The 22,737-nt window shown below is 34.6% G+C and overlaps 4 protein-coding genes across 4 annotated transcripts; 1 reads left to right on the top strand and 3 right to left on the bottom strand.

Annotated features, from left to right (window-relative positions):
* Positions 1-5,693: 5,693 nt before the first annotated feature.
* Positions 5,694-6,521, bottom strand: LOC122722508. Its single transcript, XM_043953497.1, has one exon. The coding sequence runs from the start codon at positions 6,519-6,521 to the stop codon at positions 5,694-5,696; it is 828 nt and encodes a 275-aa protein (XP_043809432.1).
* A 3,681-nt stretch (positions 6,522-10,202) lies between these two features.
* LOC110607081 (glucose-1-phosphate adenylyltransferase large subunit 1) lies at positions 10,203-15,216 on the top strand. The gene is made up of 14 exons (XM_043953257.1): positions 10,203-10,966; positions 11,076-11,198; positions 11,379-11,552; positions 11,983-12,075; positions 12,151-12,234; positions 12,340-12,395; positions 12,482-12,575; positions 12,668-12,853; positions 12,977-13,057; positions 13,140-13,226; positions 13,306-13,410; positions 13,666-13,772; positions 14,516-14,576; positions 14,728-15,216. The coding sequence occupies exons 1-14, from the start codon at positions 10,730-10,732 to the stop codon at positions 14,827-14,829; spliced, it is 1,590 nt and encodes a 529-aa protein (XP_043809192.1). The 5' UTR covers positions 10,203-10,729; the 3' UTR covers positions 14,830-15,216.
* LOC110606807 (mannan endo-1,4-beta-mannosidase 7) lies at positions 15,080-17,438 on the bottom strand. Its single transcript, XM_043953258.1, has 5 exons — positions 16,774-17,438; positions 16,495-16,689; positions 16,098-16,220; positions 15,811-16,013; positions 15,080-15,685 (listed from the first exon to the last, which is right to left on the bottom strand). Exons 1-5 carry the CDS (start codon positions 17,095-17,097, stop codon positions 15,283-15,285), a joined length of 1,248 nt encoding a protein of 415 aa, XP_043809193.1. The 5' UTR covers positions 17,098-17,438; the 3' UTR covers positions 15,080-15,282.
* Positions 17,439-19,559: 2,121 nt separating this feature from the next.
* On the bottom strand, positions 19,560-22,628 carry LOC110607002 (low-temperature-induced cysteine proteinase). The gene is made up of 5 exons (XM_021746043.2): positions 22,103-22,628; positions 21,346-21,581; positions 21,040-21,180; positions 20,524-20,955; positions 19,560-20,012 (listed from the first exon to the last, which is right to left on the bottom strand). Exons 1-5 carry the CDS (start codon positions 22,524-22,526, stop codon positions 19,911-19,913), a joined length of 1,335 nt encoding a protein of 444 aa, XP_021601735.2. The 5' UTR covers positions 22,527-22,628; the 3' UTR covers positions 19,560-19,910.
* Between the last annotated feature and the right edge of the window lie 109 nt (positions 22,629-22,737).

Genomic DNA, 22,737 nt, shown 5'->3' with positions numbered 1-22,737 from the left:
GTCAATATCAAACACGTATACATCGTGGATATGTTGTCGTAGTAGATAACCGGCGGTGATATCTATAGCCGAATTCAGTTAGTAAGGACTTAACCCATTGAACTTCAGCTGTTGTTGAAGCCACTGCCCTATATTCAGCTTCTATATTGGACTGAGCAACTGTTCGTTGCTTTTTAGAACTCCAACTTATCAATACTTTGCTAAAATACATAATAAACTCTATAGTTGAAGTTCTACTCTTCCGCCCAATCTGCATTCAAAAAGGCATGAATAATAAGCTTTGATTGAAAGGTGATAGTAATACCGAAATCAATAATGGACTTGAGGTATCGGAGCAGCTGTTCCAAGGTTAGCCAGTGCGACTGATTCGGATGTTGTATGAACTGTGACAACTTATTAACCGTAAAAGCAATATCTGGTCTAATAAGACTAAGATATTGTAATTCTCTAATTAATTTTCAATAAGCAGTAGAATCCACAACAGAAGATTCAGAAATCGATTTCCTCAAGTTGCTATCTATAGCAATTGGAGTAAACACTGCTTTAACCCATCCATATTACCTCTTTCCAAAAGCTTTCAAATATAATGATGTTGTGAAAGAAATAGGCTATTTGTCATTTGATGAACATCCACACCAAGAAATAATGACAAAGGCTAAGGGTCTTTCAATGAAAACTTATTTTCTAGAGCTTAAATAAACCGAGATACAAACGATGAATTATTCTTTGTTATAATGAGATCATCCACATGCACAAGAAAATAACAATAGATGTTTTCTTTCCGATAAAAAATAAGGAATGATCACATTGAGATAAATGAAACCCATATTGTATAGTGAAAGACCAAAGAGCTTGATACCATGCTCTATGCGCCTGCTTCAAGCCATAAAGAGTCTTAAGTAACTTACACACGTGGTAAGGCTTCGAAGGATCTTTATATTCAAGCGGATGCTGCATAAAGACCTCCTCCTACAAAGGACCATGTAGAAATGTATTGTTAACGTCAAGCTGTATTAATATCTAAGAATTCGAAACTACCAAGGTTAACACTATTCGAATTGTAACCGGTTTCACTATTGGGCTGAATATATCATTGTAATCAAGTCTTGGCCTTTGATTATATCCACGAGCTACCAATCTGGCCTTATATCGTTGTATAAAGCCATCCGCATTTCTTTTAACCTTGTAAATCCACTTATAACCAACCAGATTATGATGAGACTCAGATAGAATAAGAATTTGAGTTTTATTATCAAGGTATTAAACTCATCAGACATAGCATTACGCCACTCAGAAACAACTAAAACTTGTTTGACTGTTGCTGGTTCTGGTACTTCAGGTAATGGGTGTGTGGAGACATGATTTAAAATTTTGGATTTTCGAATATTGTTCTTTGAACGTGTAATCATGTGATGATTATTCATGGTTGAAAAAACGATATTCAGCAGTGAAAGAATAACAGTCTCCGTTGAAGAAGAAGAAGAAGAAGAAGTGAAATTTAGTAAGGGCTATGAAAGAGATGAGGTTAGTTGATCATTTGTTGACTCGGGGGTCTGTGAGTCTGTAGTAACAACAGAAGAGAAAGATGAAACTACTATGGATGTAAACGGAATAATCGTTGAAATAAGATAAGAAGATGGAACATTATACCAATATGACGAAGACAAGGACTATAGAGATTGTTGAGTTGAAAAAGAAAAAGTTTTGTCTAAGAATAAAATATGACGAGACTCAATATACCTATTTTGACTGATATTATAATAAATGTATGTACTTTTATTTGAAGTATAACCAAGAAACGCACACGAAATAGATTTAGTATCAAACTTAGAATGCATGTAGGACCTTAAACATGGATAACACAGACACCAAACAGACATAGAGACTAATAATTTGGTGATCGACCAAACAATTTCTGATAGGGAGACATATAATTGAGAACTGGGATAGGCACACGGTTGATTAGATAAGCTGTCGTTTTAAAACTAAAGGTCTAAAAGGAGAATGGTAAACTAGCCGTTTGTAACATATAAGACCAGTTTCAACCAAATGTTGATGACGACATTCAGCTGCATTATTATGTTGGGGTGTGTATGGCAGAGTTTATAAATTATTTATACCAGGTTTTTAAAAGTATTTCTTAAGAGCAACATACTCACCACCCCATCTGTGTAAATGATCTTTATTTTAGAATTAAAGGTATTTTGGATAAGTTTTTGAAATATTGAAAAATTTTCATAAATCTCAGATTTTATCTTTAAATGGTCTAACCAAATATAATTTGTCTAACGGTCCACAAATATTATATAATAGTGAAAACCATCGACAGAATAAACTGGAGCATGTTCTCATAAATCCAAATAAAGAAGTTCAAATGGATGAGTACTAATTAAAGAAAAAAAATACTAAATGGTACAATGACAAGGATCGCACACGCTCTCTTTAACCATAGACACGAGAAGACAAAATTTCGATGACCAAGACGTTAATACCACGACACAGACAAAAGACGAACATGAATGATGACAGCCAGAAGATACCAATTTTTGAAATGGCCTGAGCTTATAAAAAGATTAGTCAAGCAGGCCTTTGACTAGAGTCTCCTCTGGAGATTGATCTTTTGTGAGATAAAATCGAGAAAAAAATTCAATCGAAACTTGATTAGAATCACAGAATTGAGGAACAAATATAAGATTTGTTTTGACTTTTGGTATAAACAGCACATTGAAAAGATAACAAAGCTTGGAAGGTAAAGGAAAAGTATTAGAACCAACATGAGTAATAGACAAACATGAATCGTCCGTGAACTGCAATTCATTATTCCCATCATATGGAGCATGAAGTGAGAGATTGCGCAAGTCATTCGTCACATGGTGCGAAGTTGCAATATCGAGCAACTATGGAGAATCACCATTCTATTGTTTACTCACACAATTTACTTGCTGCTGTTGAGTCAATAAAGCCCGAAAAAAATTCTTAACTTTGAAACACTATCTAACAGTATGGCCATATTGTTCACAAAACTGATATTGAATTTTTGACTAAGAGTTTTGATTACAATCAAACCCACAAGATTTGGATTTGTCATTCGAATATTCATCCGATTGATTAACAGCAGGAACAGATGCAGTACCAGTATATTGTCAATCATAGGAGCCTTGTTTAGATGAAAACTTGCTATAGTTTGACTTTCAAACATAATTAGCAGTAATCGTAGCAACCTCATAGGGCAACCTCATAGGATGGATCAATCCACTTTAGATACAACTCATGAGCTAACAGTTTGTCTTGAAACTCATAAAAGAAAATTACAGTATCATGCGCATGGATGGCAACAACGATATCGCGAAACTCAGGTCCAACACCTTTTAGAATATGAACAACCAAATCAACATCACTAACCGAACTACCATACAAAGATAATTCCTCAGCTATGTTTTTCATATTATTAAGATAATAAAAAATCGAATGACAATCTCGTTTCGTACAAGACAACTTATTATGCAGTGATAAAATTCTTGTAGTCGACTTATTTGTATAAGTAATCTGCTGTTTTTTCTATGCCTCCGCAGAAGTCTCAGCATCAACAACCACATTTATAAAAGAAAACGAGAGTGAAGATCGAAAAGCAACAAGAATTAATTGACCTTGACACTCCCAATATTCATAATCTGGATTGAGAACCTGTTTTCCTTCTTGAATAACAAACACATGAGAAATTTGGATAGTATCCAGAACATATTCCATAAGACTGTGACTTTTAAGTAGAGCAAAAACTTGAACTCTCCATGTCAAATAATTTGTAGCTATAAACTTTAATAGAAATTGAGTACCGTTGATGGATACAAAAGAATGACCGGAGGCATGAGCAATATGTATTGTACTACTAGATGCCATAATTGAAATGAAAAAAACAGAAAAAAAAAATTGAAAGATTTTTCAAATTAGACTCTGATACCATAAAAAAATTTTTATCAAAATGAAAACTTATTTTATTTCTGATATGAGTGTGGTATAAATAGATATAAGAGAGTTTAATATACAAAGGTTTCAACCAACACAAAACTAATAGAGTTATAACAGAAAATAAATTTAAGTGGTTGATTTTGATTGTGATTTCAAAATTGAACCACGTTATCTCTATCAGAATTATAATATAAAAGAAATTTAAGTGGTTGATTTTGCTCTAATAAATTTAATTGTTTTTTTAATTAAATTATAATTAATATAGTATTTTTTTTTTTTGAAATGAAAATTAGGAATTAGGAAAATAGAACATGAGACTTCTCAATTATACTCAAATGCACTTACTACTAGACTAAATCTATGAGTACAATACACTATTACTTTCAAACATAAATTTTTATTTCATATATAAAAATAAAATTATTTAAATAAACTATACTTATTGGGAGTCTATTTATTATTAGGGACATTATAACCTTATTAAATATATCATTTATAAAGAGTTAAACATAAATTATTAAATATATTTAAGATTTTTCGATAATTTTTTCAATATATAAAATTATAATTTTTAAAAATATTATTTAAATCACCAAGCAGATGTACACATGGCAATGAGATTTCAATTTTGTACTCCTGAAAGAGTAAATGGGACCAGGAGAAGGTGACTTGGTTCCATCAGCTTACTATTGCAAATGGCAAGTATAATAATTAAAAATATTCATAATGATAAGAAGTCTAAATATATTCTAATAACACTATAATTTAATAAAAAAATAACACGCATTTTACATATTTGTGGCAATAAAATATAGAACTCATGTTCTATATTCCTGTAAAAATTGTCAAAAGAGATGTGGGTAGATCGAACGTTTAAATCAGATTTAGAAAAACCAACCAGACCAGGTTTTAATTAGCTTGGCTTGTTGCTTATATTAAATCCAAAATGCAATTAAAGAATGGTCCCAATAAATAAGCTACTGTGCAGACAAAGAAGAGGTAGTTCGGAAGTCCAAGAAAATAATTGAGTGCACAGACAGAGCTAAATACAACACAAGAGAAGAATCCTTATTATAATTTCATTTCTTGCACACAAAACAATTCTTTTATGCAACTCGAATAAACAAACTCAATGTCTGTTGCCCTCAGCCTTCGTCTTCTCCTTTCTTAATTGGTCCTCAACCACCCATGGCATGGTATATGTGATTTATGAGAAATAAAATAGTAATTGCCAAAAAATGAAAAGAAAAGAAAAAAGATCTTCCCTTGCTTTATAAATTATAATAAAATAAGGGCCCTATACATCATTTTCAAGTTCAGACCACGCAAGTAATTAAAAAGCTGGATATTATTGGTGGACTTGATGAAAAAATTGGAAAATTAGACACAAAAATACAAAGTACGACAAATATCAACTCCACCAAACTAAAGTTTCACCATGACCTACTAGGTATATGTACAATTGACCAAGAAAAAAAAAAATTAATGAAGACTTCACGGTCGACTAGCATGAAAACCAACCCATTTAGCAATTGCTAGAATTCAATATGTATCGAATTGGGGAAAAAAAAAAGAGAGAGAGAAAAATCTTATATAATAATCATAAGAAACTATTTCAATGTTACGTTTAATAGAACATAACGAAATGTAATATAAATAAATATTTAATTATTTTACATTTTACTTCCTGACCTTAATTTGTAAAACGCTAGATAAATTCCCGTAATTTAATTTCTTCGATTTTGTATGCTGGTGACTTCTGTAAATGACTCCTTTCTTTCTTCCATTAAGACCGCCAAGTTGTGATCCCTCAAATTCTTCCTTTTACTTGCAATGAAACTCTCAATTGTAAGTCTAAATTCTTCATTGTTCATTTCCTGCATCGACTTTCTCGTCGGAGTATGACCACCACCGACTACCATTTCCCTTCCGTTCTCCGTTTCCGATCGCCTCAGCTCTCGCGGACGATCACTTCTTTTTATCTTCTCTACTGAGTACTTCTCTGATCGCATTCTTCTGAAATTTTTCTTTTCTCTATCAATCTTATAAGTTTCTATACTCACAGCAAGGTCGCCAACTGGATTCTCCTCCACTAGAGCACAATCAGCATTCTCACAACGAATAACTATCTGTGTTTTGTGGAATATATTCTCGTTGCGTTGAACGGTCTCCACCGTCTCCGGTGGCACTATTACCAACCGTTTTTCCTCGTCGTCAATTTTTTTCCGGCGAGAGGAGGATGAGGAGACGTATTGATCGTAAATATCAGGACGATGAGACACGGAATCGTTCTTTCCGGCGGCGCTGGCGTTGGATAAATGGTAGATAAAGAAAACCAGGGCATTTATGAGAAGGAAAACGAATAACTGGCTGTTGAAGTCGGAGAGATAAGCAGAGGCAATCTTCTGGACGTAGGGAAACCATGTGAATAAGCAGAAAAAGAGAGTGAAGGCTCCTGATAGAAGAAGACAGAATCTAAAGATTCTGCAACTCCTGTATCTTCTCATGGCATCGGATTTCTCGGCCTGGACTGCATCGAATTCAGAAGAAGACATTTCCAGATGAGGAAGCCGAGTGAAAGAGACGATGGGAGATAGATAAGAGAGAGGCAGAGAGCAGAGAAGGAAAGTGAAGAAGTGAGCGTGAGCTGTTGGGTAAGATTTGGAGTTTCTTGTTTAGGAGACGTAGCAGTAAAGGAAACTTGCGATTAGATAGATGAATATAAGCGAGGATTTTATAGAGATGAGACGAACCATTCATCGTTCATCCGCTTCATCCAGCGTCTAAGAGTTATGTTTCCTCTTTGATAAGCGTTATTTATCCAACTTGCTGTAAGAGAATCTATTATTTCTTTAAAAAAATTAATTTAAAAAATAGGTATTAGTTATCGTTGACCATAAATTAATATTAAAAAATATCATCCATTTCAATAATTTTTATTAATCATTAATCCACTACCTTATTAACATTTAAATTGAAACAAAAATGAGACAACTTTTTTATCATAGCAATTAAATTAAAGGGAAAATTACTTTTTAGTCCCTGAGTTTTAACGTAATTAACACTTCTATCCCTCTATTTTGGCGATCTAACACTTGAGTCCCTCACTTTCAACACTTGAGTCCCTCACTTTCAGGGTTCAGGGTTCAGGGTTCAGGGTTCAGGGTTCAAGATTCAGGGTTCATGGTTCAGGGTTCAGGGTTCAGGGTTCAGGGTTCAGGAAAAAGAAGTTGCAGAAAGGAGAAGAAGAAGTTGCAGAAAGGAGAAGAAGAAGAAGAAGAAGAAAGAAGAAGAAGAAGAAGAAGGAGAAAGAAGAAAAAGAAGAAGAAGTTGCAGAAAAGGATAGGAAGAAGAAGGAGAAGAAAAAGAAGGGATATTTGGGTTTGGGTTTGGATTTAGTGAGGGTTAATTTTGTCAATTCACGTATCCCAAACGGCTATTTTGGATGGAAGGACTGCGAATTTGGACGGAAGAGAAAGTGATGGACTTAAGTGTTGGGTCGCCAAAATAGAGGGACAGAAGTGTTAATTACGTTAAATTTCAGGGACTAAAAAATAAATTTTCCTAAATTAAAAGGAGGAAAATACTTGAAAATAGACTCACTTTAAAATTAACTTGCTTTATAATAGATAATGAACTACGACATATGAGTAAAAGATTAATTATATTTTAAAATAATTATATTATATGAGATAATATGATATAATTAAAAGTTGATATATATTTTTTTGAATTAAAAATATATATATATATATATTGACTTTTAGAAAATCTATTATATATATATAAATTTTTATTTTTTATAAATAAAATCGAGTGAATAAATTTATTTAAATGTATTTATTATTAAATTAAATATGTATACGGATATAAATATAAATTTATAATTAATTTTATTTTTATTTCATATAAACAATCCAATATAAAATATAGCATCACCTCTTTATTCTATATAGAGACTCAAACACGTGGCACAATGATGGGACGAGACACTTTCTTTTGCTAATTGACTGCGAAACGAAGACCCAACCCAAGGTCAAGCCGCGTGGGAATTATTCTATCACTGTTTGCCGGTCTAGTTCAGCCTATTTATTAATTCTTCAATTTCTCAATTTCTTAAAAATTCTCTAATTAACTTGATTCATATACATTTTATTTTTTGATTTTATATATTGTATTTTTAGATAAAACTCATCATAATTATAAACGATATCTCAATTATATATCTTTATCAAATATAAGTCGCCTTTTTTTCTTCAAAAAAAAAAGAATCCCTGCTTACAGTTTTCAAGGATTCAATAACATGTTCCTAGTAAATTCGCAACACTTTGAATGAAGCAATCAAACAGCACAACAGACAATTGCAGGATAGAAAAGCATTAAAAAATGTGAAGGTATAATTCGATTCAATTAGTTGTCTTTTGCTACAATTTTCAGTCGCTGAACATATGAACCCATGCATAATCATCTAGATTCAACAGAATGCAGCATTACACAAGCACAACTCCGAACTGTGCATTTCATCAAACAACTGTCAATCAAATTACAAACACCAAATAAACACGTAGCCTTTTAACCTCGATCTCTTGTTTCTATTTCTTCTTCCCCTTGCCAGAGGATTTGCGTCTAGAGGGCAACGCAATTTCGCCTTTAAGGACAGGGATTTCCATAATCTGAGATAGCTCCCTGAATTACTTGCGGAACTTCTCGACCCGGTCGGCGTCCACAACGACGGCCGAGCGATTACCAAGACAGAACGGGTGGTTTCCGGACCAAACGTCCACTACGTACTCCTTCTCGGTCCCACCAGTGGTCATCACCAGTGTTATAGCGAAAACGTGGTGAAGACTGAAGATGAGGCTCCCTTTTGGTTGTGGGCTCTTGCTTTCTACCTCATTTGGATTTTAGCAGTTTGGGCCATGATTCATGTACTTTCTGCATCTAAAAATGTCGCAATCAATAATCAGCAATAGGGCCTTGAAAAATATAATATAAATCAGACCCACCAAAACCCAAATCAAGCAAATCGAACCAAAATTTGTAGGATTATTTTGTTCCCAGCCGCTTGTACTTTCCCCTCCAGTTGGGAAGCCGAATCTGGGCTCACCGCTCGCGTGTTGATTTTGCGGTGGCGTTGTGATTTCTTTTAGTTTATTGATATTGTAATCATTAATATTTATAATATTTAAATAATTAAATTAAACTTTTTTGAAAAATATAAGTTTTATAATATTATTAAAAGAAAAATATACCACATAACAGGATTAACAGAGTTAAGTGAGTGTCAAGAGGGGCAGTACATCTAAACCTTCGGCACCTGGAACTCAAACAATTTAATAATCATTTCAGTCGAGGTAATAGTTTAATGGTTTCTTACTTTGGTTTAGTAAACAAACCTTTACGTCATCACATCATTAAAAAAATAAAAAAAATTAGAAAGCCATGTGAGGTGGCTGTGATATGACAGGACAAAGACAGACACGTGACGTTTTGTAAAGTAAAATAAAAGCCACTCATCATTAATTGTGCAGTGGAAAATGCGGTTCATTGACGATGGCCCACGTGTCAGTTGATGGCCCCAAAAATCCCGCTAAAATTCCAAACCCAGTCACCGTAACGTGGCAATTTCGACCGCTGACCCCAAAGAAAACAAAAAAAAAAAAAAAATCTTCCACCATCACTTTATCGATTATAATTATAGCCGTACGTTGTATGAATAGTCTGATTCGGATACGAATCACCGTTTTTGGTTGATTACTTTGGTTCGATTGAGAGCTGAATCAAATTTTTTAGTTTAAAAAAAAAAAAAGTTCCTAACCGTTATATTCAATAAATTAACCAATCAAAATCAAATGTAATTATAATTAAAAGATCCTATTATTAAATCTTATTTTTTTAAAAAAAGAATTAGAAGGTGATGATTTTGATTGGAGAAATTAATAGTAGTGGGAATCTGCAAATCTTTGCCGATGAAGATGCACTAAATAAATATTTGGAGTTTTAACATTTTCACTTATTAATTGAAATTTATTATATTTTATAATGCAATTATTTTTAAAAAAATTACTGTAATTAATTATTTGAAAATTTTGATTGATTCTCCTTCTCCTCATCTCTTAAATACCAATAGATTGATATAAAGGTTATTAATATATTTAAACAATATTTTGAATAATAAATAAAATAATATAAAGATGGGGCTTAAGTTGTTAAAACAAATGAAAAGAAGGGCAGTGCTTGAAATAGAAAAGAAGTTAAAAGTACAGGAAGGACTCTTTCAAATGCCTTGGAAATCTGTGGCAACCGCATACTGTGGAGTTAGGAGTGGCATACAGATCACAGACTCCAAAATCACAAGTTCCATTTTTTATCAATTTTCTATTCCAATATTGGCTTCTACTGTTTTATTCTCCCATTTCTTCATAATCCCATTTTAAAGCTCCTCTCCTAAAGCTCCCCCTCCAACGTCTGCATTCTTACATCGTCGCCCTTGGCTTTTCTTCTCTGCCCCTTTAGTTTCCTTTTTCATTGTTTATTGGGACTTATACAAAGCCTTGAATCTTGATCGTTTTGACATCTTGGTACCATTGTTCTTCTTTGTCTGCTAGCTCTGAACATCTGGGAAAGTTGTTTTGCTTTCTCACAATGTCATAAATCTTTGTTAAGAATTTTAAACAATTTGGATCTCACATCCTAGGATACCCTTTCTCTCTCATTCTCACCGAGTATCATCTCGACTTCTAATTTCTTTGTTATTTCAACGATGGATTCTTGCTGTGCTGCGATGAAGGCTTCTACCAATGTCGTCGATTTTTACACAAGTATGAGTAATGGAGGTACTCTTTTTGGGGGAGAGAGTATCAGTGAGAACCTTAAATGCCGGCGTCCTAATACTCAATTATGGAAGAATTTGAGAACAAAAAGCAATAAAGGTATGAAAATTGTCAAGCCTGGAGTCACCAACTCCATTGTTACATCAAATGTTAATAAAGAGACTCAGGTGAGTAATACACTTAGCTTTTCTTTTCTGCCCAGAAAGCCAAAAGAGATTAATAGTTTATTCGATTCCATTAAGTCGTAACTCCCAAGTGTTGTTTGGTTTGGCGTAGACATTTGATGAAACGGCTTTTGAGACACCAAGGGCTAACCCCAAAAACATAGCTTCGATCATATTAGGTGGAGGTGCTGGGACACGCCTCTTTCCACTTACTAGCCAAAGAGCCAAGCCTGCGGTAAGATTTCACTGGCTCATGTTTTCTAGCTTTTTCTAGCTTTAACTTTTTGAGTCGAAAACATTTTTAAAATTATCAAAGTTTCAATTACTTGGTGTAGGTAATTATGCTATGTGGACAGGACAAGGAATCCTTATTTGTGAAGAAATTATTAAACATTTATTTTTATTTTAATTGCAGGTTCCAGTTGGAGGGTGTTACAGGCTGATTGATATTCCAATGAGTAACTGCATTAATAGTGGTATTAGGAAGATCTTTGTATTAACACAGTACAACTCCTTCTCCCTCAACCGTTATCTTGCTAACACCTATAACTTTGGAAATGGTGTTAATTTCGGAGATGGGTTTGTGGAGGTAATTATATTTCTTTCTCCATCAACACTGTTATTGAACTGATTTACACTGGTATTAGGTGAAAAATACAATTTTTATGGGTGATTTCTAATGATTCCAGGCAAAATCCCACCTCTTATAATTTTATAACCTTTTTTTATTTTTTTTGTGGGAAAGATGTTTTTTTTAGTATTATAAAAACCAGAATTATTAATTTGTCTCTTAATTATTGAACCTAATTATCTAAATGAACGCCACCAAGTAATCTTCATGTAAGTTTTCTCTTGGAATTTTGTACATAATTAGGTGAAAATATCAAATTTGGATTATTTAATTGCAGCATATGGATTTTATTTAGTTGCGCTTAAGACAGACATTCATTCCTATGGACCAATACTTGAAAGTTGTGTTGTTATCAAGTTCAATATAAGCATAATTCCCCATGGAACAGGTTCTAGCAGCTACTCAAACATCAGGAGAGGCAGGAAAAAAGTGGTTTCAAGGAACAGCTGATGCCGTCCGGCAATTCGTTTGGGTTTTTGAGGTGAGGGTTAAGAATTTTGGTAGGTTTTGTAGGCGTGGAGGAGATTAATAATTAGTTTTCATACACTCCATGCAGGATGCAAAGAACAAGAATGTGGAGCATGTGTTGATTTTGTCTGGTGATCATCTTTATCGGACAAACTATATGGAGTTTGTGCAGGTCAAGATTTAATTACAATGGATTGTTGAAATAATGATGTTTTCCTTTACATGTTTGATTCTTTAAGTATGGCTTCTTGTGCTTATCAATGTCTACTGCAAGCAGAAGCATATTGACTCAAATGCAGAAATTACTGTCTCATGCGTTCCCATGAATGACAGGTAGTCTGATGTTGTATATATATATATATATATATTCTTTCTTTTCTATGAAATATAAGATTCATCCCAAATTATTTGTTCTGCAGTCGTGCATCAGATTATGGACTGATGAAGATTGACAACACAGGACGCATCGTCCAATTTGCTGAGAAACCCAAGGGAGATGACCTTAAAGCAATGGTAGAAATTCTCAACCCATTTTGCACTTTCAGTTTACATTATATCTTTTCTACCTAATATTTGAAGTTGGTGATTTCTCTTTTGCTGTGCAGCAAGTTGATACCTCTGTGCTGGGGTTATCTAAGCAAGATGCTTCACAATTTCCTTACATTGCATCCATGGGGGTTTATGTGTTTAGAACTGATGTCCTATTAAAGCTTCTTACAAGTAGTTGTCCATCATGCAATGACTTTGGATCTGAAATTATTCCATCTGCTGTGAAGGACCACAATGTCCAGGTGAGGATGTGGTTGATTCTTTTGTTTTTCTTTTTTTTAACATTGAAGCACCATCTTCTGAATGACCTTATTTTGCTTCTTGTTTTTCTTGTCTTGTAATGGAAATGCTGCATATCTTGTCAGGCATATTTATTCAATGACTATTGGGAAGACATTGGGACCATAAAGTCATTTTTTGATGCTAATTTGGCTCTCACAGAACAGGTTGGTGTGTTGCTTCACTTTAGACTTCCTCGGACAAAGTTTACAATTATGCTAACTTATCAAACATTTTTTCTTTTGACAGTCACCAAAGTTTGAATTTTATGATCCAAAGACACCTTTCTTCACGTGTGCTAGATTCTTGCCTCCAACAAAAGTCGATAAATGCAGGGTATGACATCTCTAAGACTAAGTAATCTTCTGCAAATATGTTGTTGATGTTGCATCTCAACAGTTACCTGTTGTTGCAGATTGTGGATGCCATAATTTCACATGGCTGCTTCTTGCGAGAATGTAGCATACAGCGCTCCATTGTAGGTCTCCGTGCACGATTGGAGACTGGTGTTGATCTTGCTGTGAGAATTCTTTCCCTTTTCTTTTACATTATTCCACAATCATGGGTTAGCAGAAGAGCAAGAGCAAGAGCTCCTTTTGGAGAGAACTGAAGCAGAGGGTTGTTTTCTGCTTTGATCAGCTCGCCCAATTTAGCCTGATTAATGGGGAAAATCATATGCAATAGATGATGGGGTTATGATGAAACTTGTCATTTTTCCTTTTTCTTTACCTTTGAAAATGAAGACTGATAAAGGGAAAAATCAAAACTTTTACAGGATACTTTGATGATGGGTGCGGACTTCTATCAAACTGAATCTGAAATTGCCTCCCTCCTTGCAGAAGGGAAGGTTCCAGTTGGCGTTGGACAGAATACCAAAATCAGGTGAACTTAGGAAGGTCCAAGGGATCTCTCTCTCCTCCCCAACTTCTTAAAAAAAAAATGGCTTTCTGCTTGGTAGATCTAGAATAAACTCTCAATTTGTTGTTCTAAAATTTAAATATTTTCTCAAAATAGATACTGCATAAAATTTTCTGCGAGTGATAAATATCGAGAAAAAAGACTATACAATACACGTCAATTTTCAATCTATTTTAAAGAAAAGCATTGAAATTTGTCCCCAGATATCATTTTATAAATTTATCTTATAGATTAAACAAAAATTATTTTATGGCGAATATTTGAATCCATATTGAAAAAATCAATTTATTTAAATAAATTTAAGTAAAACGACTGCATGCATGGTCTAAAAATCCATTCAAATATAATTTCGTCATTAGACTTTTGATAACTTTTCTTATAATTTTGAAAGATAATAGAAAATTTGCATAACTCTAAATTAAAATGAGACCCAATTCAAAACAAAAATTACGTTAGCACAATACAAAAAGAAATTTAGGATTTATTAAAATTATAGTAATAGAGAATAATATATGATATTAGTAAATTTAGGAATATTTATAAGATTAGGATGGTAGGAATTTTGCTTATATTCTTTTTGTAAATATATAAAATTTAATATGTACTTTTGACTGATTCACAAATATGACCATATTAATATTTTTATATAAAATTATATACAATTGATTTTATTGATCTAAGTTACATTTTCGTCCTTTTCTTTGAAGGAACTGCATTATTGACAAGAATGCCAAGATAGGAAGAGATGTGGTAATCACAAATGCTGATGTGCGTAAGCTTTTCTTTCTGCCGTTCGAAAGAAAATTTCCTTGTACATTTCTCATTGTTTTCAGAAAATTACTCATAAAATAACCCATTAAGTTTATTTTGTGTATAATTGGCATGCCTGTGCTTAATAAAATGCTTTTTGACTTATCAGGGTGTTGAAGAAGCAGATAAACCAGAAGAAGGATTTTACATAAGATCAGGGATCACAGTCATACTGAAGAATGCAACAGTTAAGAATGGGACCATCATCTAGGGTCATTGACCTCCCAAGAACTTCCTCTTTGGATTATGCCATTGATGAAGCTGAGGAAGCAAGTTGGTCTAACATCTTTTTAACTTAGTGGCAGCGAGCAGAAATTAAGAATGATCATATGTGTAAATTTAATGACTCACAAAGAACATCCTATTTAAGATAGTAATGTAACTCTTTAGAATAATTAGAGCTCTACCCTATCATCATGTGAATGATACTCTCTCTTGTGAAGACTCAGTTGGCTGATATGTATCAGACAATTGAATATCATCTTACTGCTTGGAATTAACAGAAAGGAGAAAAACAACAGAGTGGAAATTACACTCTTGAAACTTTGTTAATTGATTGAGCATTCAAAGTAGTATTATGATAATTATATTATGTTCCTAGGCCTAGCTTCTTGTCTGCTTCACTCAGATTTTTTAAGTTCACCACAGAGAGCTTCTTCTAGTTCTAATCTCCCCGTGCTTTATTCCACTTCTCGATGTTTCTAAGTCTCGCATACATCTTTCGGATCTTGTTAAGTTTTTGAGACTGATCAACGATAATACCAGCTGTTGATGGATTCTCACTGAAGACTACCTCATAACCATCTCGAAATGAGTCCATTCCTTCGGTGAAAAGTTGCCAGAACATGCCACCTGCAGCTGCACCTCCACCGCTAGCCGACGAATATATTGCTGAGTAGACTGTGTTGAACAGCTGGTCTCTTTGGTTGTAAGAGGAGGTTTTAGATGATTTTCCAAACTCAGCAAAGAGGACCGGCTTTCGAAGGATGTTCTGCGCATCCTGGATGTGATTGTTCAGCCAATTATTTAAAAATGACTCCTGGCTTTCACTATCTGAACTAGGCAGCCTGTTCATAAAGAAAATAACCCAATTCATCAGTGATTTCAGTTGGCAAATTTGACATTATAATCTAGAAATATACTGAGATTGAGAGCTTTGGCTGGATAATTGGAAGTAGTTACCAAAACTCACCATTGATCAGGATAAGAGTGAACTGTTGCAAAATCGATGCCTGGGATCTGATTGTTTGCAATGAAATCTGTCCCTATTTGAAAATTTGGATTGTATTGTTGTTTCTGAGATGATCCTTGCCCATAGAACCCTTCCAAGCCTGCTTCTAATAAGTGGTTGCTATCTATGGATTTCAAGTAAGCAGCCATCTCTGTAATCCAAGCCTGCAGCAAGCAGCAGGATTAGTTATTACATATATTTTGGTATCCAAATCACATGCAAGATTTTACAATATGAGATGTACCCACCTGAATGGTTCTTCCTGATGGGTCTGAGGTGCATCTGGGTTCATTCATAAGCTCCCAAGCCATTATTGTTGGTTCATCTTTGTAAGCAACTCCAGTTATTGTATTACGCCTTGTAAGAACAGTCTGTCATACAATGTGAAAATTTAAAAACCAAATTAACCAATATCACCAATTCTCCAATTCTTAGACGCAGAGAAAAATCAGAAAATAAAAAAAGGAAACTGAAGCAGTAAAGGTTCATTAAAAATGGTTCCATATTAATGCCAAAGTTTACTCCATAATCAAAATAAACCAATTAAAAAAGTGAATGTTCATCAGCCACAAATTAAACCTTTTAAGGGTAATTAATTACTAATATTAGAGAAAAATGGGGGAAAAAAGAATTGTATTGAATAACCTTGATATGATTTTTGTAGTAGCTTTTGACTACAGAGTTTGTAAAGAAATCATCATCAGATGATACAGACTGCCCCTCACTCCTTGCCCAGTTCACGTACTGCTTTTTTCCTCCAAAGCTGTCATAGTTGTTCACCATACTCAACACTAGTTTAATCCCATATTTCTTAGCTTCAGATATCACAAAATCCAATCCCTAGAAGAAAATAACAAAAATGGGAAATTTTAATCTAGAAAAATGAATGATAGAGCAGATCAATGATCATTAGCAAAGACTAACCTGGAAGGTCTGTTCACTGTAAGAGCCAGGAGAGTACTGAAGAGCTCTATCTTGAGCATCGTTGAAAGCCCAAGTTCTTGCTAGTGTAAGGCCATGGTCTCTAGCTTCTTGAAAAACAGAGGAGACTTTGTTTCTAGTAGAAGGGTCAGTTGCAAAATACATAAGCCAGTAAGCATTGAATCCATTTGCATAAAATGGACTACCATTCAACATAAATTGCACTCCTTTCGTAGTTATGAACCCATCATCTGCTTCAACTGGGAGAAAAATCCCCTGTTTTTGAACGAGAAGAAAAACAAAGAAAACCAGACCCCAATGCTTCATTTCTGTTTTCTCGGCTGGATGCTGAAAGAGAAGACACGCACAAATAAAAACTCAATGAAGGTTCTAGGTGTGCTGAATTGCTTATGTAGGTGGAAAAGTATCGGTTCGTTCTTCAAAGAAACGATTATTTCACAAAGAAGGCAAGTAGAAAAGACCAAAAACGTGATTTCCTTCAATACCCTTTTCCGAAGTGTAAAAGAATTTCTTAAATATTAGCAAAAATCGAAGGAAAATCTCGTGGTCAAGGTGAAGTTCGGTTACTCATAATGGCCTTTAGTGGACGTCTTTAATGAAGCGGACAAAAAAGTATGTGGTGGTGGTCACTGGTCCGGAACCAGAACTCACCCTCCCTCCTTGTCTTCCCATCCACCACTTCGTCTGTTTTCTTTTATAAGTCTAGATCGGTTTATCCTAATTAATTAAGTGATGAAATCTATCGTGGGTGAAATACAAATTCCTAGTGTATTTGAATGGATGCGTGAAAGCGAAATTTACATATTTATTTATTGCACAGGGTTTAAAGATTAGTTGGTACCCCTGACCGAAGCGCACTGCCGAAATTGAGCAATTACCTTTTTCACAAAATTAGCGGACATCACGGCGACGTTTTGGCCACCGCCTTCATTGATGGTCGTGGAAAGTCTTTCGCACTCTGGAAAGCATGTGCTGTCCCACATCAGAAATATGGACGAGAAAGGGACATGTTTCATTTTCACCGGGAAACTTCTGTAATATGGATTCTAAGATGAGAAGATAGCGACGTTATACTATACGACACCGCATTTAATTCCAATGGGTGATTTTACACCACGACAAGGCGCATTTGGCTGTGGTCACTAAATCACGAAACATCGTATTCTTAAAATATTACATAATTTAAATAATTTAAAGACAAGTGAACGTGGCAGTGGATAAGGAATGCCATTGCCGATGGTGGTTGATGCTAGTGGCTTCCCATTGTGAATTTGAAGACGGTCCAAATGATGGCGGTGGTCGTCATGAAATGGGCAGCTTGAACTTCAACTTATTATAGAGAAAGTAACAGTTTAACTGAGAACCACAATAATTAATAACACAGAGGCGAGTCACGGATTTAATGATTTCTTTTATGAAACCCACTCCAAGCACTCAACGGCATCAACCCATGTGAAATACGGCTCCACTGCTGCTGCATGCGCATTGTTCTTCCTTTTTCATTAAAAATAAAAATAAAAATTAAAAGTTAGAACGAGACATGATCCACTATTTCGATGTGTGAATCTCTCACTACATTTTCAGTTGTTTGTTTCTCATTTTTATAATAATAATATAAAAAAAACCAAATCAAGCACCTTAGTATAGATTAATTTAGCTTAAAAAGACAAGAAACGAGAGAGAAAAAAAAAGTTCTATTATACTTGAAACCGAGAATTTTCATTGTTCATTATTCATTGCTTTTAGTTTATTGTCATTTTTTTTTTGGATTAATTTATACACGTTAATGTAAAATTTCTTTCTTTAGATAGCAACTCCGGTTGATTTTTTTTTTTTTTTTAAAAAAAAAAATCAAAGATAAGAAGCCCAAAAGGCCCCAATCCAAACACATTAACAGGCTTCAGGCTAAAAAATATAAAAAGCATATAAACGCCTATGCTCCTCACAACAAGGCCATAAACCCATCAAAGTCTAACTAGCATAACTCTTCCGTTGGCTGCACACCATCGCCAAGGAAGGATCGAAATCACAATGAGGACCAAGGCATTTTGACCAAAGTCGAGCAGTCATTTCTAATGCTGCACCTCTGATGCCCCATATCCAATCAATAGCCTTGGAGGGTGGTGCATGCAGAGAAGATCAAGCCAATCTTTTTCCCATCTAGCCTTTGGGGTTGACAACTCGAAGATGAAAAGCTCGAAGGCGTCTGAGATAATATACACTCCACAACATTAACACTTCACAAAACTTGTTCAAGGAAGAATTCTTTCTTTTTTTAGTACAATTGGTTCCAATTAGGAATTCTTTCGGAATCAACACCATGAGATACTAAACATTACAGAGATGCTGCTTCTGCTGTCTTGAGTTAATGCTCCTATATAGTCTTAACTAAGTTAAATTGTGGTACGTTGAATTATTAACTGTTAGATGTATAAATCAAGCTATGATGCAACAACTCCGCTGCTATTGTAATTATTACAATTATCATGCTTTCGCAAAAAATCCATTTGCCCAACTCTGGTGCTTCCATTGTTAGGCTTGAATGCTACATAGGCTGATTGGGTTAGGTTTTTTTAGGGGCTTCGGCTTTCTGCTGGGACTTGGTAGGTTGCATAGAATAGGACTCTTGGGCTCTGAGCCCCGCTTGTTCTGGTGTTGTACTTGTAGCCTGTTTAATCAAATATCAATTTTATCTTCGGCCAAAAAAAAAAAGTTTAAATGGATATGTTGTGTGTTATCTACTCATCTACAGATGAAAACTAGCACACTTTACGTCTAAAACTCAGGAATTTATCGAACAAGAAGCAAAATTACGGTTATGTAGCCTGTGAGAAGCATATTACACATAAGAATGAAAAGAGATGCTTAAAACAATTTTACATCTAGAATAATCAAAGTCTCAAATATTTCAATACTTGATGGACTTCAGAAAGAGGTTAGTACAAGCCTCCCAACCTGTTAAATTCGTCCTTCCTTTGTAAAGAAGCCAAGAATGCAATGACATCTTTACAAACCATCTCTCCAATCAGTGTTTATGGTAATAGTGATAGTCTTTCCTTTAATGATGAAACATATACTTTCTATTGGAGCTCCAACAAAAAAACCTCAAGAAATTGCATTTACAGGATCCAACCTTCAAGAAGGGAGCTCCAACTGCCACTCTTAGCAAACGAGCTTTTCTTTGCAACTATTTCCATTCTTGTGTCATTATTTTGATGATACTGCAAGCACAAGGCAGCTTTAATTTACTAAGGAAACATTGAAATTCCAAGAAGTAAATTGCTAATACTAAAAATGATAGAATATATATGTCAAATGAAGTCTTAAACAATCAATGTTCAATAAGAGATATAATTGAATAAATATCTCCTTCTTGCAATGATTTCCAAGGATCATAATCACTGGAGCGATACGAGATGTAAATTGCAAATTGACCTACAACTCGTTTTGGTATTATCATTGTGTTTTATTCTATTTGGTCTTGGCCCTATACCCAAAACCTTAAATTTGTTTACCTAGTAATTCTAACCTGAACAAACAAGATGATGCTTGATAATAAAACGATCATAATGGAGTCAAGTAATTTGTCAAAATCTTCAGAGAATGCCAATTTAGAATTACTAATATGAAAAGGTTCTCAACTAACTAGAAAATTAAAGGGGCAATTTAATGTTTTTGCATTCATAGGCATCCATAGTTAAATATCCAAAGGAAAGAAGACTGATTACTGACCTTAAGGCACATGCTCCTACTTGTGTCACAAACTGGATAATCATGGGGGCAACAATGGCGTCCGTCTTTGCAACAAACAGCAGAATCCAGTTCACAGCATTTCCACGAAAAGCATATTCCAATAAAACGGTGAGTACAACAGCAAGTTTCTCCTTCCCCACAGTGAGTAAAGAGGTCACACTTAGTAGGTCCTGGTGGAGATGGAGGAGGTGGATTTGGGGTGGTCTTCTTTGGATATGAAGCCAGCATGTTGATTCCACAAACACCTTTAGAACTTCCACTATTGCGCCGAATATGCATATAGCCATTCATTCCCCAGTTACTTCCCCATGAGTTTTTCACTATCCAATATTCTACTCCATTTTCTGACCCATATCCTACAATCAATACAGCATGATCCAAAGAAGTTGAACATGGGCCAGTGAAAATCCCCTATCACACAAATAATCATAACACTTACCATCATGTTTATTTCATAGTTTTTATCAGTCAGTAAGGTTAACCACAAGAACTAACCTTTGAGTACAATTGAAATGCTCTTTCACTGCCACATATTCCCACACTCACAGGTTGAGTAGCAACGGCCTTTAATAGTGCTTTCTCATCGTTTTCCGGCACATCAGTGTATCCATCTATGGTTACAACACGCCTTTTCAACTGCAATTTAGATTCGACTGTAAAAAAGTCTAGTAATATATATTTATGTTTAAAGCATCAAAGCTTAACTAGGAGAAAAAAAGGTAGAAAAATTAAATTGACAAGGCAATATTAAGGGAAGTACACATAAAGTTGAAAGTTTGTTGACCTAGAACAAGCAATTACCTTTTCTTTATTGCAAGACCTTTCATGTCCTTGAAACGGATAATCTTCTTCCGTGTCAATCCCGTTGTTTTTTATGACAAATTGGAATGCATAGTCCATGAGTCCACCCTCACAACCATTATTGTATGATTTGTCGCAATCAACTAACTCTTGTTCAGAGAGGCTCACAAGAGATCCAGAAAATATCTTATTTATGCCTTCAATAGCTCCTGTAGCTGAGAAAGCCCAACAAGCACCTGCAAAATACAATAACTTGTTTATTCCCGAGCATAGACCTAATAGAAACAGATGAGTAACTACAATTATAGATTCTTTTAACTGAGAAATCCAAAATTTGAAGAACAGAATTTTGGCAAAATTCAGAACTAAAATTATGAAGTTATTAAAGATTACAAGAATAAAATTGCAAAGAGATGCATGTTTCATAGATAAAACAATCATCAAATGCCTAAAACAAGACACAAGATCTCATGCATCATAGAAAAAACAAACATTCAGTGCCTAAAACAAGACACAAGGTCTAATAAGATGGCTCGTGGAATGCTGTAACTGCAGGTGATTCCTAAATTCCTTCGGTTTTTTTTTTCAAAAAAGGAAAGAGAAACAATACTAATGGGTATTGCTAAGATGACAAGAAAAACCATCAAAGTTTGAAATTGGTTATTCAGAATGCTCATACATTTTTATTTAGCTAACACACAGCCTCAATACTAAAAAAATTAAAAAGATTAAAATTAAAAAAGTAAGATTAACACACCACAGCTTCCTTGATCCTTGACATGGGTCACAACCCCTTTCTCTCTCCAATCGATTGATTCGGGAACATCGCCAACAAAATCAGGCGTCTGTAGATTTGGCCGGTGATGGTCAATATTCACAGAGGCTGAAGCAGCAGAGAGACCCAAACGAGAAGCCTTGAACTCATTGTGGGTAAGATCAGCAAAGCCATTAAGAGAAAGGGTGTAAGAAGAATTCCCCTGGCTATTATGTCTCATGACAAAATCATAGTTGTCCTCGAAGACCTTGAGTCTGTAGAGCTTCTCCTCTTGAGAAGCATATGTCCTGCCATGTTGTAAGCGCCAGGTTTCAAAGAGCCCGGAGATGTGTGAAGAAGCAAAGGAAGAATAAAGAGAAAGGTAAGAGAAAAAGAGAGTAAGCAAAAAGGCAAAAAGGAAGTTCATTTTTATCTGGAGGAAAGAAATCAAAAGAATGAATAAGGCGAGCGAATAGTAAGAGGGCGTCAGATGTCCTTGGCCTCGAAACGTGGTGAGCCAAGGAAGTCATGAAACATGTCTCGTTTATATAGGAACTTTCCTGACAGCTTCCTGAACTCTTGCACGTGTTCCTTACCAGTTGCTTCGGAGGAAATTAAAAAAAAAAAAAAAAAAAAGC

The sequence above is a fragment of the Manihot esculenta genome, chromosome 18 (assembly GCF_001659605.2).
Source record: "Manihot esculenta cultivar AM560-2 chromosome 18, M.esculenta_v8, whole genome shotgun sequence".
NCBI lineage: Eukaryota > Viridiplantae > Streptophyta > Magnoliopsida > Malpighiales > Euphorbiaceae > Manihot > Manihot esculenta.
The sequence above is the reverse complement of the archived record's forward strand: the minus strand, read 5'-3'. Positions and strand labels throughout refer to the sequence as shown.